This window comes from Apodemus sylvaticus, chromosome 10 (genome assembly GCF_947179515.1).
Source record: "Apodemus sylvaticus chromosome 10, mApoSyl1.1, whole genome shotgun sequence".
NCBI lineage: Eukaryota > Metazoa > Chordata > Mammalia > Rodentia > Muridae > Apodemus > Apodemus sylvaticus.
The window spans coordinates 59,518,536-59,532,694 of NC_067481.1; the positions used below are offsets into that span (position 1 = coordinate 59,518,536).

Here is a 14,159-nt window from a genome sequence, read left to right on the forward strand (position 1 = left end):
CTTTCTCTCCTGTAGCTCCTGTGTCCCATCCTTCTCCCCCAAGTCATGGGAATTCTCTGTCTCCTATTAACCAGTTCCTGGCCCGTGTAAATATAAACATCGTGCCCCATTTCCCTTTGTCCAGCCATTGGCCACTGACATCTTTATTGACCAAAAACCAATTGGGGACAAGGACCTTCAGTGTTTGGATATGTAGATTCCTGATTAAGTCAGAACATAGCCTGTTCTTTTCTCTTGGGACCAGAAGGAGGAACATAAGTCTATAGATCTTCCTCACTGACAGACTCAGAGCTATGGGTCTGAATGTGGTCTTCTGTGACTAACTTAAATCACCATGGGGCATGACAGAGGAGTGCAAGGGACAGTAGTGCACTTTGAAATAAGCCCAGGCGTCTAGACTTGGAAGAGTAGAGCCTGCATGCAAGAGGAAGCAGAGTTGCAGAGCAGACAAACTACCCTGTGCTACAAAAGCACTTACGGGTATTGTGTGGTCACCAGGAGGGATGCTGTTCACAGAGCTTCCGGAAAGCAGCTGAAGACCTGGACCTGCAGAATTCCAGTGCCCAGAGGACTGTGAACCTGCCCTCCTGCCTCAGCTGCTAACCCCATGGCTCTGCTCTGTTTGCAGGAACATCACCGAGATGATGACCACAGTTTCCCTGCAGATAGTTGGCATCATCGAGCCCATTATCCAGCACGCAGATTGGTTCTTCCCTGGGGGTATGTGTCAGCTCCCATGTCTCGGGGACAGAGGGGCAGAAAGTGCGCTGTGAGCTTGAAGCCTGGGAAGGCAGGGGTGTGCACCCAGGTTTTGGATGGCCTTGTTTACACTCCTCCTGCACACACCTGCCTACGAATGCAGCAGGCACTGGAGCAGAGCCCCAGCTGCTCCCTTCTCCATCCCCACCCAGGAGACATTTCTGTTATCTAGGTGTCTGTGCCTTGTACTAAGTAGGTCCATAGATTCTCCTGACCTAACAGCTACACTGCGGTTTATTCACACCTACAAAATGTGGAAGCTGGCCTAAAATAGAGTGTTCCTTGGCTCTAAACTCCCCACTTTCCAAATGCAGAGGGTGGCTGAACCTGATGGTGCCATGGAAGGAGGGGAAGGGGGTGGGGAGCACCCCAGCTCCAGGTGCAAGCTACCTTTCTACTGCCTTTTACATGGTGTTCTTTGAACTTCCCCTCAGCACATAAAAGCAGGGCTCCAAAGCAGTGACTTGCTCTTTTGTGCCTGGTTCAAAATTAGACACTTGAGGCAGCATCCTACAAGGGAATCTACAAGATGCCATGAGCCACCGAAGCATCACTGCATGAGTGTTTCTCTGTGGTGATCGTTTTATGGAGACCAGAGTTGGAGTCACATTTGTTAAAAACAACACGTTGTTCCTGTCTGTCACGTGTAGTAAGTGTTGAGGGTGAGCTTTGAGCTGCCAATCACCAGTAACTCATGTGAGGACAAAATGTGACTAAGGCCAGGATGCCAGCAGTCAAGGCCGCCCTGGTTATCTCCCTCTCTTAAAGGCCAGTCTGCCTATCACATAAGTCTCATTGTCGGCTGGTCAATATGGTGAGTTACTATTGATACAGCTGGTGTAGACTGTGAGGTGACTTTTTCTAGAGGCAGTTTGTGAGCATGTCTCTTGTCCCAGAAGGGTGTGCCCTCACAAGAGATCACATACACTGATTCTCTCTCCCTGCAGAGATAGAGTTCAACATCACAGGCAGTTATGGGAGTCCAGTCCACGTGAACCACAATGCCAACTACAGCTCAATGCCTTCCCCAGACATGGACCCTGCTGACCGGCGCCAACCAGAGCAGGCCCGCCGGCCCCTCAGTGTTGCCACAGACAACATGATGCTGGAGTTTTACAAGAAGGATGGGTATGATCTAGTACCCCTGCTTCCACATTGGGAAAATTGGTTGGGGAGAGAGTGTATTTAGGAAAACCAGAATCGACAAGAAGGCAGTACTTACTATGACACTTGAGGCAGCTTCAATTGGAACCTCATTCTGGATGCTTCCGTCTGTGTGTATTGGGACAGGTTTCTTTGGCCTGCTTCCCTTTGGGGCCAGAGATAAGTACAGCCTTCTTATCTGACCTGATTGCCATCAGTATGACTAGTTCTCAGTTAATAAAGAAATGTTGGTCAATGAAGAGAATTTTTTTTTAAAAAATCATAATAAGCCTTATTTATTGTTTTATTTTTTTTTGGAGACATAGTCTTAAATTAGCCCAGCCTAACCATGCACTGTCTATATAAGCAGGGATGACATTAAACTTATAATCGTCCCATCTCCCAAATACAGGTATTTTAGGTGTATATACATATATTTGGTTTTAGCCAGTGCTGGGGATTGAACTCAGGGCTTTGGGCATCCTGGATAAACACTCTGGCAGTGGAGCCACACTCCTAGCCCATAAGCTCTTTATTTTGACTTAGAATTCACCCATTTACAGCTAGGAGTGTGGCCCAGTGACACAAAACAAGCATTGCATATGTGAACACAAATATCTGTACCGTAGAATTTCCAAAAGCCCAACATGTATAAATGTGTGGCCATTCCCGCCTCTTCATTGGCTTTGCTTTAATTGTAGACATGTTCATCTGCCATCTTAAGCTCTCATATGCTGCACTGTTGATGAATATCTTTCTCTATGAGGCTGGAAAGAAACCCTGAACCTAGGGTACAGGGTTTTCTAGGTTTTTTTTTCCCCAGGGTCTGCCTACTTGAATGCAATTCAAATACACCCAGCTCAGTGTCTGAGTGTGGAGAGGAACAGCCTCTCCACACTCCCATTAAATCAGTTTACATAATGTTTAATTACACAACATGACTGCCTCAGTAAGCAACAGAGGCATAAGCAGGTTACATAACTCACTCCAGTGAGTCATGGAAAGCAGCTACTCAGTGGCCTCAGAATCTGTTGTCTGACAAGAGTCCAGCTCCCTGAGGGCCTTCGTAACCTGCTGCAGGATTGGATTACCATGGTTTGTCAAACCAGTCAAATAAGTAAACTGTGATTAGGATTAAATACTTACCATCACATTGTACAACTGCTCCTTCAGGGTGGGAACAGGGAGCCCTGAGTCAGGGCATCAGGAATCTGGATGATAGGAACTAGAGCAGCCTGAGCCTCCCCTCCCCCAGGAACCACCAGGATGTGTTGCAAAGGCAAATGCCAGAAGGGTTTGGACGAAGTCTGCAGAGGAGGCCTAAGCCTGTGTCCTGTGCTGTGTGAGTGTGTGGGAGGAGGGGCAGCTGGCTTCAGTAGGTTGCTGTCCCTGCTGGTGACCTTACTCCACAGAGATCACGTGTGGTCTGCATGGGGTTATTTATGTATGTGGGGTGTGTGTGTGTGGTTCACTGTCTAGCAGGGAGTGGGGAAAATAGAAACTTTTAGGTATTCAGATATGGAAGAGAAAAAGTATAATATTATCAAAAAAAAAAAAGTAGCAAAACTAGAATGTGCAAGAGACAGAAAACTGACGAGCAATCCCAGGTCTCACGTGGCAGAAGGAGAGAACTTAACTCGGACAGGTCATCCTCTGACCTCCACCTGCGTGCTATGGTGCATTTGTGCGACCGTACACTCTACCCCCCACCCTCAAATCTAAGTTTATAAAATCAAAATTTTATTTCTACCATCTACCCTATGAGTCTATGTATTACAGAAACACATAAAATAAAATGCATTGTGTATGTTTCAAAATTTGTATTCCATAGAAAATGTATAAGTATAAGCCAACCCTCAAAGGTCTGTCTGACAGGGCGTAGTGTCACACCACTAACCACATGATGGTATTTAGGCAGTGGAAGCTCACATACATAACTGTCCTGTGAGATTATATCATCTAATGGTGCCGCCAGAATAGTTTACCCTGTGATATTCAGGCAAAAAATGCAATTGCCCAGTAACAGATTTCTCAGTACTGAACTGAACTGGTCAGTTCTGAATTCTGAAAGAAAGAGGGGCCTGCAGGTGCTGTTTGAGAGGAAGGAGGACATGGTACCTCCACTGGGCACCGCCAGTGTTCCCTAATTCTTGACATCTGTCCCCATCTCTGAGCTTTTAAAATATCTTGAGAAAAATGTTAAAGTCTTTAAGTTGCCCATTGAAGTGTGGACACATTCAGTTGATGTCGTTGGAGGTTTTTGCTCAAGATAAAAAGTGTGAACTATATACCAATAGAACTGTTATTTTTAAAAAAAAAAATCATAAAGAAAAGTTGGGACAGATAAGCTGGATAAAATCAGGCAGAAGTGGGAAGTTTTTCATCAGTGTCAAGAGCTTCTAAATTCTAGATGTCACATAAGGCAGCTTGCTCTTTATGGGTCGGGTCCTGAAGCCATTTGTGATTCATAACACAAGTGGACTGTCTAAAGTGAGTCACAAGTTCACACCTGGGGTTTTCATCATAACATGCAGGGTGACAGCCACCAACTGATACAGCGCCCAAATATGCCATCTCCATATATTACTTTGTTCTTGAAGAAAATCTTTGCAGCAGTGACGAAAGTAAGGACTTTGAAGTAGGAAGTTGTACTGGCTTCTCAGTGGTCCCTAGAGGACATCATTTACAGGATGGAGGTGGGGAATGTCACTGCACTGAGCTGTGAAGATGGAGCTGATGACACCAGAAGGTGGAACAGAAGTAGAACACATCTCCTAGAGTCCCCAAAGGGACTACAGCCCTGCTGTTGCTAAATGCATTATAGTTGAGTCTAGAATCAGTTTCCAGAACTGGGTGCACATATCTACCATTTGCCTATTTTGTGGTGCCTGTCACAGCAGCTACAGGAGCCTAATACAACTATTTGCTGTAGCTACCAAGAAGTAGCATTGTAGGAAGGATGGCAGCAGACACCTTAGTTGTCCTGGCACAGTGTTGGTGTCTCAGTAGCCATCAGTGGCATTTGGCTGAGAGGCAGAACATATGCCTGTTCTGGAACTTGTAAGCCTAGCCCTGAAGGCTCCTCCTGTATCTCTGGGAACATTCAGCGTTGGAATGTAGCTGGTGCAATCCAAGCATTCCTAGAGAGAAACTGAGGTCCCAATGGGATCTTTACCAAGAGAACACTAAGCTCGCAGACATCTCAGTTTACCAACCTGTCAGGGAGTCTTAAAACTGATAAACCATACTTTAAATGATACCCCCAACACATGTATTCATCTTTTAGATATCAGAGCATTGCACTGGGTCTAGAGGGTTAATGTGTCAGCAGTTAAGAGTACTTGCTACATTTCCAAAGGACATGAGTTCAGTTTCCAGCATGGTTGGCTGGATCACAACCACCTGTATCTCCTGTTACAGATGATTCAGTGCCCTTTTCCGGCCTCCATAGGCACCCTCATGTGTCACACACAGAAAGATGCACATACATGTAAAAAGTAAGTCTTTAAAATAGTGGTATGCAGGGACCCACTTTTCTGCCATGCATGTTCTTTGCTTCTTAAGTACTTGATATTTTTGTCTGTCTATACTATGCCAAAGTCTTTGAGTAACTCTACGGGCATAAAATATACTAAAGTAGAACTGGCGAAAGGCACATGAAGATCATAAGAGGCTCTCTATAACTCACAAACCATTCTGTAGACTGGAAGGTCGTGTCCCTTCATAGCAGGGTCCTCTCTCCTCTGTCAGTTTGTTCTCCAGCGATCCTTTCTTTGAAGATGACAGTCCTCATCCCTGCTTCCTCTGCCTGCCTGCTGTCCAGGGCTGACCACTGAAACACACAGATGAGGTAGTCAAATCTCTGCTAATGTAACTGAATACTGGAGTCAGTCAACTAAGGCTGAGGGAAGTGTATTGTAGATAATGATTTTAGTATCAAAAGTGTTGCTTTGCCCCATTGCCTTTGGGTCTCAGTGGATAAAATTCACAGCAAAGGAAGAGGAAGGGTCCTAGCTCCTTAGAAATGTCTTGTAAGGCATGCAGCTGGTAACTTAGCATCCTTCTCTGGCACCAGCTCCTAATGGTTCTACCATCTTCCCAGAGGGCAGCAGACCAAAGATCAGGCTTTCAGCAGGTAGACCTTGGGAAGACACATCCCAACCATGTTGGGGGGGGAGTGTATGGACCCCCTCCTTATTTTCAGCCCCTCTTCTATTAGGCTGCTAGTATCCCTTCCACTGAAAACCATCTCGATGGCTCTCCCAGGGCAGAGCCCCACAGGACAAAGCAACACAAAGAAGGGGACTCTGAGTTACTCCTCTGTGCTTTATTGCTAGGTGTCTTAGTTAGGACTTTAACGCTATGAACAGACATCATGACCAAGGCAACTCTTAAAAGGACAACATTTAAATGGGGCTAGCTTACAGGTTCAGAGGTTTCGTCAAGGTAGAAACATGGCAGCATCCAGGCAGGCATGGTACAGGAGGAGCTGAGAGTTCGACATCATCTTCTGAAGGCTGCTAGCAGAATACTCACTTCCAGGCAGCTAGGAATAGGGTCTTAAAGGCCACACCCACAATGACACACCTACTCCAACAGGGCCACACCTTCTAATAGTGCCACTCCCTGGGCCCAGCATATACAAACCATAACACTAGGGAAGAAAGAACTCTGATGTCAGATGTTAAACCCAGCAGGAGGCTTCTCAGTGTCTGCATCTCCTGCTGTTCCCACTTCACCAACACAATATCCTTTTCTGCCTTATTGCAGAAAAAGTCTCATCATGTAGCTTTGGTTGACTTGGTACTAAGTAGACTAGGCTTGTATTCAGAGATCTGACTGCCTCTGCCTCCTGAGTGCTGGCATTAAAGGTGTGTGCCACCATACCTACTTAGGTATTTTTAAAGTCAAATTTGCTTGGCATCTGGAGTGACAGCCATTACAACTATTGATTCTTCCTCAGAATTGTATGTTCCTTTTGTAAATAGTTTAGGACTAGACATTTCATTTTTTGGTATATATACTTGAACACTTGAAACATCTTTGGGGTGCAACCCAAGAATAAAATATTATATATATATATATATATATATATATATATATATATATATATATATATATGTGTGTGTGTGTGTGTGTGTGTGTGTGTGTGTGTGTGTGTGTGTGTTTCACATATATATCCTGAAGGTCATTTTACATAGCATTTTGCCTGCAAGTCACCACTTGAGGTCAAGTATAGAATTTCTGACAGTCTCAGCAGCTCACACGGCTTTGGAATTTGAAGCAGTCTCCACACCAGATTTTTCAGATGAAGGGTGCTTAGCCTGTTCTTGGTCTCCAAGGGCTTAGGGTCTTATGTTTATGTTCATTATTCTATAAAACACCCCCAAGGGAGAGAGAATGTGCCGCTCCTACTTTACAATGTGTACTCAGAGGTCACTTGTGGAAATTAGGTCCCAGTTCTTCTTTCCAGCCCCATTATTCCAGAAATAAGACTCAGACTCAAAATATATTTGCAAGTACCTTGACCATGTAGCTGGGCTTTTCTCTTATTTGATCATAACTTAAATTATCCCATTTAGTCTAATCCACCTTCTGCCATGTGACTGACTACCTGTGCTCACATCTTCAGGGGTTGGGGGTAGGATTTCCTGTCCTGGCTCTATCCCTGTATTCTTTCTACCCGCTGGATGTCCCACCTTCTAGTCTACCCTTTCTATAGGCTGTACGTTTTTTAACTGACTTGTGGTGCATCCATACTATACACAAGATATTCTCTTCACACTCATCCATCTGTATCTGTATTCTATAGCTAATAATGGGCAAGTCTGTGTTCATGCCAGAATTTACTGTCTCCAAATCCACTCTGCTGCTCTGAACAGAGGAGGATACGTCATCACCACGAGTCTCCACCATATCACCTCATAAAATACAATTCTTTTATAATCAGGCACACCACTTCTTAGACATACTTTGTGTTTATATTAGTTTGCTTTCATTTCTATAACTAAATGCTGGAAGGTGGGTTATATATAAAGAAAAGAGGTGTCATGGGAAATATTACAGAATTTATTTTGATACATCATCAAGGTTTAATTGGATACATTTCTTATATTGATACAAAAATTTTAAAAGTGCAAGGCTTGGACCCAGTTCTTCTATAACTGTTACTATAAAGTGACCTGAGATGTTTAAACCTGTGAGTTAAGGGCCGAATAGCAAATTCATGTCTCTGGATTTATGTTTAGGGTGTTTTTAGATACTTTAATTAGAAATAGCTGTAGTTAAGGGACAACAGTCCAGATTACTTTACATAGATAGTTGGTTTTCAAAAATGTCAGAAATCCACAGTATGTTACATTTAATGTTATTTATTCACTGTTGTTGAGATAAATCTGCTCTTAACAGCTTCCCATTCGTGGGTTCAAAGAAGCAGCTGAGCATCTATACCTCCAGGTGAGGTGGTACATTATGGCTAGTGGCCACTGGACAAAAACTGCCTGTCTCTCCTGCAGACCTGTACCATCCTTGAGAGACAGAATAAGCTAGTCCTTAGTAATTACTGTTTTTCAAGATCTGTCAGATTACCTTGGGCCAGAAGGCTGAAGACTGATGCTCCAATTTCCTGACTTACTGGGGCTATATAGGTAGGCAGCTGTCTCTACAACTTGTCTCAGTTCTGGAAGCTGTGTTAGGCTTCCTATATTTTCAGAAATGTTGGTCATTCTTGGATTTCTGACGGAGTTGAAAGATTACTATAGTCTCATGGCCAACCCAGGCTATTTACATTGAGAGAACAGATTTGAGAGGATGGTTTTCAGATGGCATGCAATCAAAAGCCAGGACATAAGTCAGGTGTAGGATTTTAAGTCTTTTAAGCTAGAATAGATGATAGAGTGTTCTATTTTATTGACAAAAATGATGGACTGGATGTTAGGTCTATCTTGTACTTTACAAATTATAAAATGATAATAGTTCTACTCAGTTTAAATTGAAAGAACAGAATTATTTATCAATAAATAATTCTTCACATAATTCCCACACAATAATTTCAGAGCCAATTGATAATGATACAAGCTGCCCACCTAGATTAGACAAGTTATCCCAATCATTCTATCCTTTTATGATATCCATAGCTACCTGTGGTTGTTTAAAGCCACGCAGAATCTGGATCGTCTTCCCCTCTCTCCATTTTTCTTCCTTTTTTTTTTTTCTTCCTGTCCCTGTCCCTGAAACTACCCTGCCTCCCTTTTTCCTGTCCAATCACAGGCTTCTTCTTGTATTAATATTTAAATTAATTGGACAGGGGAAATTCTGCTACAAAGAGGTTTGCATAACTCATAGCTTTGGAGCTTCTGAGACACGGTAACCAGCCTCTGTTTGGCAATAATGAAGGTCCCCTTGGCTGCATCCCATGACAGTAGGAGCGCATGTGAAAGCAAGGGATGACATGGCAAGACAGAAGCCAGAGAGAGGTTCGGGCATTATACTTGCCTGTATAACATCTCTCCTGTGACAGGCCAGGTCCCATCAGAACTTCCCCAGTTCCTTCTGAGGAGAGTGTTACTTGTGACTGCATCACCTCATGTGAGGTCCCAGATCTTAAGGTTCCACCAACTCCTGCCATCTTTCACCATATTCTCAGAGGATGCTCCATAGATAGGCTCCCCCAAACCACAAAGCTGTCTCTCTCACATGCACAACCCATCCTTTCAGTACTCGGCCTCTGCTGCCCAGCAGTGCTTTCAAGGTGTACCAGGTCTGTCATCCATCCTGTACTGCTAAGTTAGCCCATGGATGCTGGAGGCAGGAGGGAGGTGGTTGTCCCATACTGTCTCTGAGGAAAGAGTTAGAACAAGTCAGTAATTGATCTACCTGGGACTAGAGGTGTGGATCATCTCCGAACCTACTCCTTGTTAAAAATCTCACTTAAAAATCCAAAGTGTGATCTAGAGCAAATCTCCTGCAAACAGCACTTCGCTGTGCATGGGGCCGCACACTTATAATGCCAGTATTTGGGAGGTTTTTTGGGTTTTTTTTGTTGTTGTTGTTGTTTTGTTTTGTTTTTTGTTTTTTGTTTTTTGTTTTTTTTTTGGATTTTTTTGTTTTGTTTTTTGGTCAAAAAAGCCTATAAATAACAAAGAAATAAATGGAAGGTTCTGGTAGGCAGAGAAGAATGAAGACTCTGCTTCCTGTTCATAGATTCCCCATGTTTGACTTTGGCCAGGGACAGAAGATTAAGGCACATATTTTACACATCAAGACAGACCTGGACCCCAGGTTCTCCCAGCATCCCTCAGTTCCTACCTGGCATACCCCACCCCCAATACTGAACTTCCCTGCCCAGGCTGCCCTTCCCCTCAGAGGTTCCTTCCTATATAGTCCAGACATTTTGGTCTTGCTTTGTCCTTGTCTCTCTGAGGGAGCACCGTTTCTCTCTCTCTTCTCCACTCCTACCTCCTCTCCCTAGTGAGCTCGCCCATCCGAGAGCAGCTTCCCAATAAGCCTGCCTTTAATATATCCTAATCTGGCTTGAATTGGCTCATTTCACGGGCAGTGGAGAAATAACCTTCATCCAATCTTGGCTTCTCAGGGTCTCCTAGCCTAGTATTTGCTTCCTTCCTCTAAGTTCTCGGTTCTCAGTCATGGGTTGCTGGAGCCTCCCCGTTGGCTTTGAATGTCCATCCAGGGCACCCGCTGGAGTCTGCTTCCGTCATGCCCACTTCCATTTTTATCACCCTTAAACACAACCAGCACCTTGAGGCTGTTCTGATCTCTCTTTTGAGACAGCAATGAGCAGAGACTTGTCAACTGTTGATACAGACATCTGGTTGGATGCTCCTTGTTTGTGTGCTGCCCCCACTGGGCAGAGAACTGAGTTGCTCTGTCATTGCTGCCTTTGGGATGAGTCTGTCTGGACATCCAGACATACATAGTCAGCCGCATGCTCCTTTGAGTGTAAATGAGTGTTAAGGTACCCGAGAATGGGGCTGCCACCTTTGCTATTGAGTCACCCCAAGATTTATGTAACTACCCACAATGCCCTACCCATCCGTCTCTTCGACAGGCAGAAGGGCGACTGCCCAGCAACCCCTGGTGAAGATGGCAGTGTGCACTCAGATTGTGGTTCTTAACTGCTGGCATTTGCCAGAGCTTGTTTAATACCTAACTGATGCCCAAGCCTGCTCCTTCCCTGAGTGATTCAGTTCAGTGGATACTCTGGAGTCTGAGGTTAGATGCCGTTCTTGGAAAGAGAAAGCACCCCCTCCCCCACAGCCCTGTTTCTAAGTACTTAGATTCCTCTCCCTGATGAGGGAAGGGCCTTCTAAGCAGAAGAGACTGTGGTGAGGAGTAGAGGGCTGGACTTCAAGACTTGTGCCTGACCGCCTCCCTCCCATGTTCCTGACCCCTGCAGCTAAGTGTTATTAGCCTCCACCCCTTGAGCAAGAGTAAGCTTTCTCCTCCTTTTTCCTGTTAAAATCCTGAAACCCAGAAAGCAGCTTGCCAATCTTTGGCCTGCTGTGACTACCACTGACACCTGGCCCAGAGGTGTTCTGCCCAGTGAAGGCTTCTGTTCAAGATGACTTGAAAGCCACTAAATCCTGGGAAGAGATACTCCCGTTCTATTTCAATATGCCTTCTTGAGCCACAGGGGATCTGAGGAATGTCAGCCCAACAGATAGAAGGTGTGAAAGTTTCAGGAAACTGAGGCAGCCTAGGGTTGCCTGCTAATACCATACCAATCCCCTCAGAGAAGACCCTGCTTAGGCATTATTCCTTAAAGGAGCCATCCCACCTGTAACAGCTCATCACTGTATTTGAGTTGGTCCTTTATCTCTTTGCACCTCTGCAAGGTAGATGTGACCACTCTAGGCATGCAGGGCTCCACGGTGGAATGGCTCAGTGCATCCAACCATTGAGGGAGAGGAACAGAGAAGAGGCACATGGGTGTCCTTTCTCTTAGTTTCACCCTGCTGTGCACTAGAGATGGGTGTGTCCTGGACTATGGCTTGTCCTTGTACAGAAGTTCCTGTCTCCCTCCGGCAAAGCTGTTGCCTAAGCGCACAGGACCAGGTCCACTGGACCAGGTGACAGGCATTAACTGCCTTCTGTGTCCATGCAACTTAAAAAACGAGCAGATGTCTGGTTTTCGGATGAGCCTGTCATCCTATTGCCCTGTCGAGACAGCTCCTCTCTATTCACCTGTGTGGTTTTGGCTTGTGCAGCCACTGCAGAGGCTTGGAGACCAACTAACCAGTCGTCATCACACAATATGAGCACTACATCAGGACTCAGACAGGAACCCCCCTGCAGACACTCCACCTCTGTGTCCAAAGGAAGGTGTAGACTTGTTGGCACTAATATCTGTATGTTTCTGTCCTTGCAGCCTTAGGAAAATCCAAAGGTACAGTATCCTCTGGTAGCTCTGAGGTCACTTTCAATCTCTTAAAGTAAGCAAGCTGTGTGGTAGCGAGCTCGGCGAGAAGGCGAATGTGCCGTGTTTGGTTGCTTGGCCTATTTACTTGGAGCTGTGTGTCCATCATCAAACTAGACCGTGAGCCTGGAGGGACATAGGCATGAGCAGCCCCTTCCATGCTATCTAGATAAGCAGCTGTGGCCTACAGAGGTCATGCCTTGACAGACTCCCCAGCAGGAGCAAAGCTGGGACTAGACCTCCACACTGCACAAAGGATGCGTTTAGAAGCCTCCTGCTGATTGATTCATGTCCAGGACTGGTGCTGTCTGCCCCTGTTCCGCCCCCCCTTCATCTCACATGGGAGGAACGTTCCCCTTGCCCCGCAGGTAGGCCACATTCTGCTGAGGACAGCTTGAGTTCCACACCAAGGATGCTTTGGGGGCCATTATCCCAGGGCCTGCTGCCTTTGGCCGAGGGTGAAAGCACAGCTTGTGGACTTCCAAGCTGCTGGCTGTGCCCTGTTGCGCTTTTCCACTGAGGGAGGGCAGCTCATGCCAGGCCTGGGCTGTGGGACTGCATGTCAGCAGGTCCCCAGCAGTCCAGGCACTGGAGTGTTGCTAGCCTTACCTCTCCACCGTGGGCATTTGCTTCCCAGGACCCAGGAGGGTGCTAAGCCTGCTGCTCTCCAAACACAGATTGCTTGAATGTCTCCGCTTCATGGGGGAGGGACCATGTCGCCTGTCACATGTGGGTAAGCAGATGTCTTTGTGTCCCTCGCCAGCATGGGTGTGAGGGTCATGGACACATCTTGGGTGGCACGAAGAGGCTCCTCTGCTGGTCGGAAAGCATCCTGCGCCCCGCCTTCCATGCAGCCTCCTGCCCCACCCTCCGAGCTGGCTGCACCCCTGCCTTCACCCCTGCCGGAGCAGGTCCCAGACAGCCCTGCCACTCCAGCTCCTGCGCTCTCTCCATCAGGTGCCAGCCTGCAGCCCACCCCTGAGCGCCCCAGGTAAGCCCAGCCCCGCCATGGCAGGCTGGCATGTGTGCTGGGGTGACTGGGCTTTGGCTCTTCCTCCAGGCCTCCTGGATCTGCTCACCCTGCTCCCACATCTAAGCATTCATGTTTGGCTTTCTGCATCCGCCAGTCATCTGCATCACCTACCCTGGAGTACCATGTGAAGTCCAAGCTTTCCAAGAATAGCATCCTCAAGCAGACATAGAAGGTGGCACTTTTCCAGAACTTCCCAGAGCCTGCTGGGGACTTCCCATGGTCCATGTCTCTCATCCCATTCCCTGGTTCGAATTTTAAGATATCTCCCTTCTGCCTTTAAGTCTGTAGGGGCCATTTTTAATACTAAAATTAGCGCAACCAAGGTGTAAAGGGTGTGGTAACTCACGGTGTGCTATGTAGTGGGGCTGCCTTTCGGAGAAGAGCATCCATTCCATCACCAGTTCAGTGAACATTACCAGAACTACCTCTGCCCAAAGCTGGTAACATGATCTCCACTATACACCTCATGCCCCAGTGATGAGAGACAATAGCACTGAGTTCAGCACTGCCCAGGCTGTAAGGAAAGGACCTCATACCTGGTGAGGGCCAGGCAGAGGACAAGACTTGGAAGCATCATGGAGGTGGTTTGTTTCTCACGCAGCAGCCAAAGAAGTAGAGAGAGTGCCTGTGTAGCTGTTGCTGTGCTAGGGACACACACACTTCCATGGCCACTAGCTGGGAGGGGGGCGCTGAGGGAGCGCGGCCTTTAACTTAGACTGTTCCTAAATGAGAGTGTAGGTTTGTTTTTGTTTTTTTTTTTTTTAAATCATTTGCTTCCTTTAAAGAGTA

The 14,159-nt window shown here is 46.2% G+C and overlaps 1 protein-coding gene across 2 annotated transcripts in view; it reads left to right on the forward strand.

The window, feature by feature from the left end:
- Arhgap44 (Rho GTPase activating protein 44) overlaps positions 1–14,159 on the forward strand; it is a 164,220-nt gene that overhangs the window by 142,219 nt on the left and 7,842 nt on the right. For both annotated transcript variants that reach the window (XM_052195062.1, XM_052195063.1), the window contains exons 15-17: positions 629–720; positions 1,707–1,887; positions 13,101–13,328. In XM_052195062.1, the coding sequence (XP_052051022.1) occupies positions 629–720; positions 1,707–1,887; positions 13,101–13,328 (501 nt within the window). The remainder of the gene's footprint in view (positions 1–628; positions 721–1,706; positions 1,888–13,100; positions 13,329–14,159) is intronic.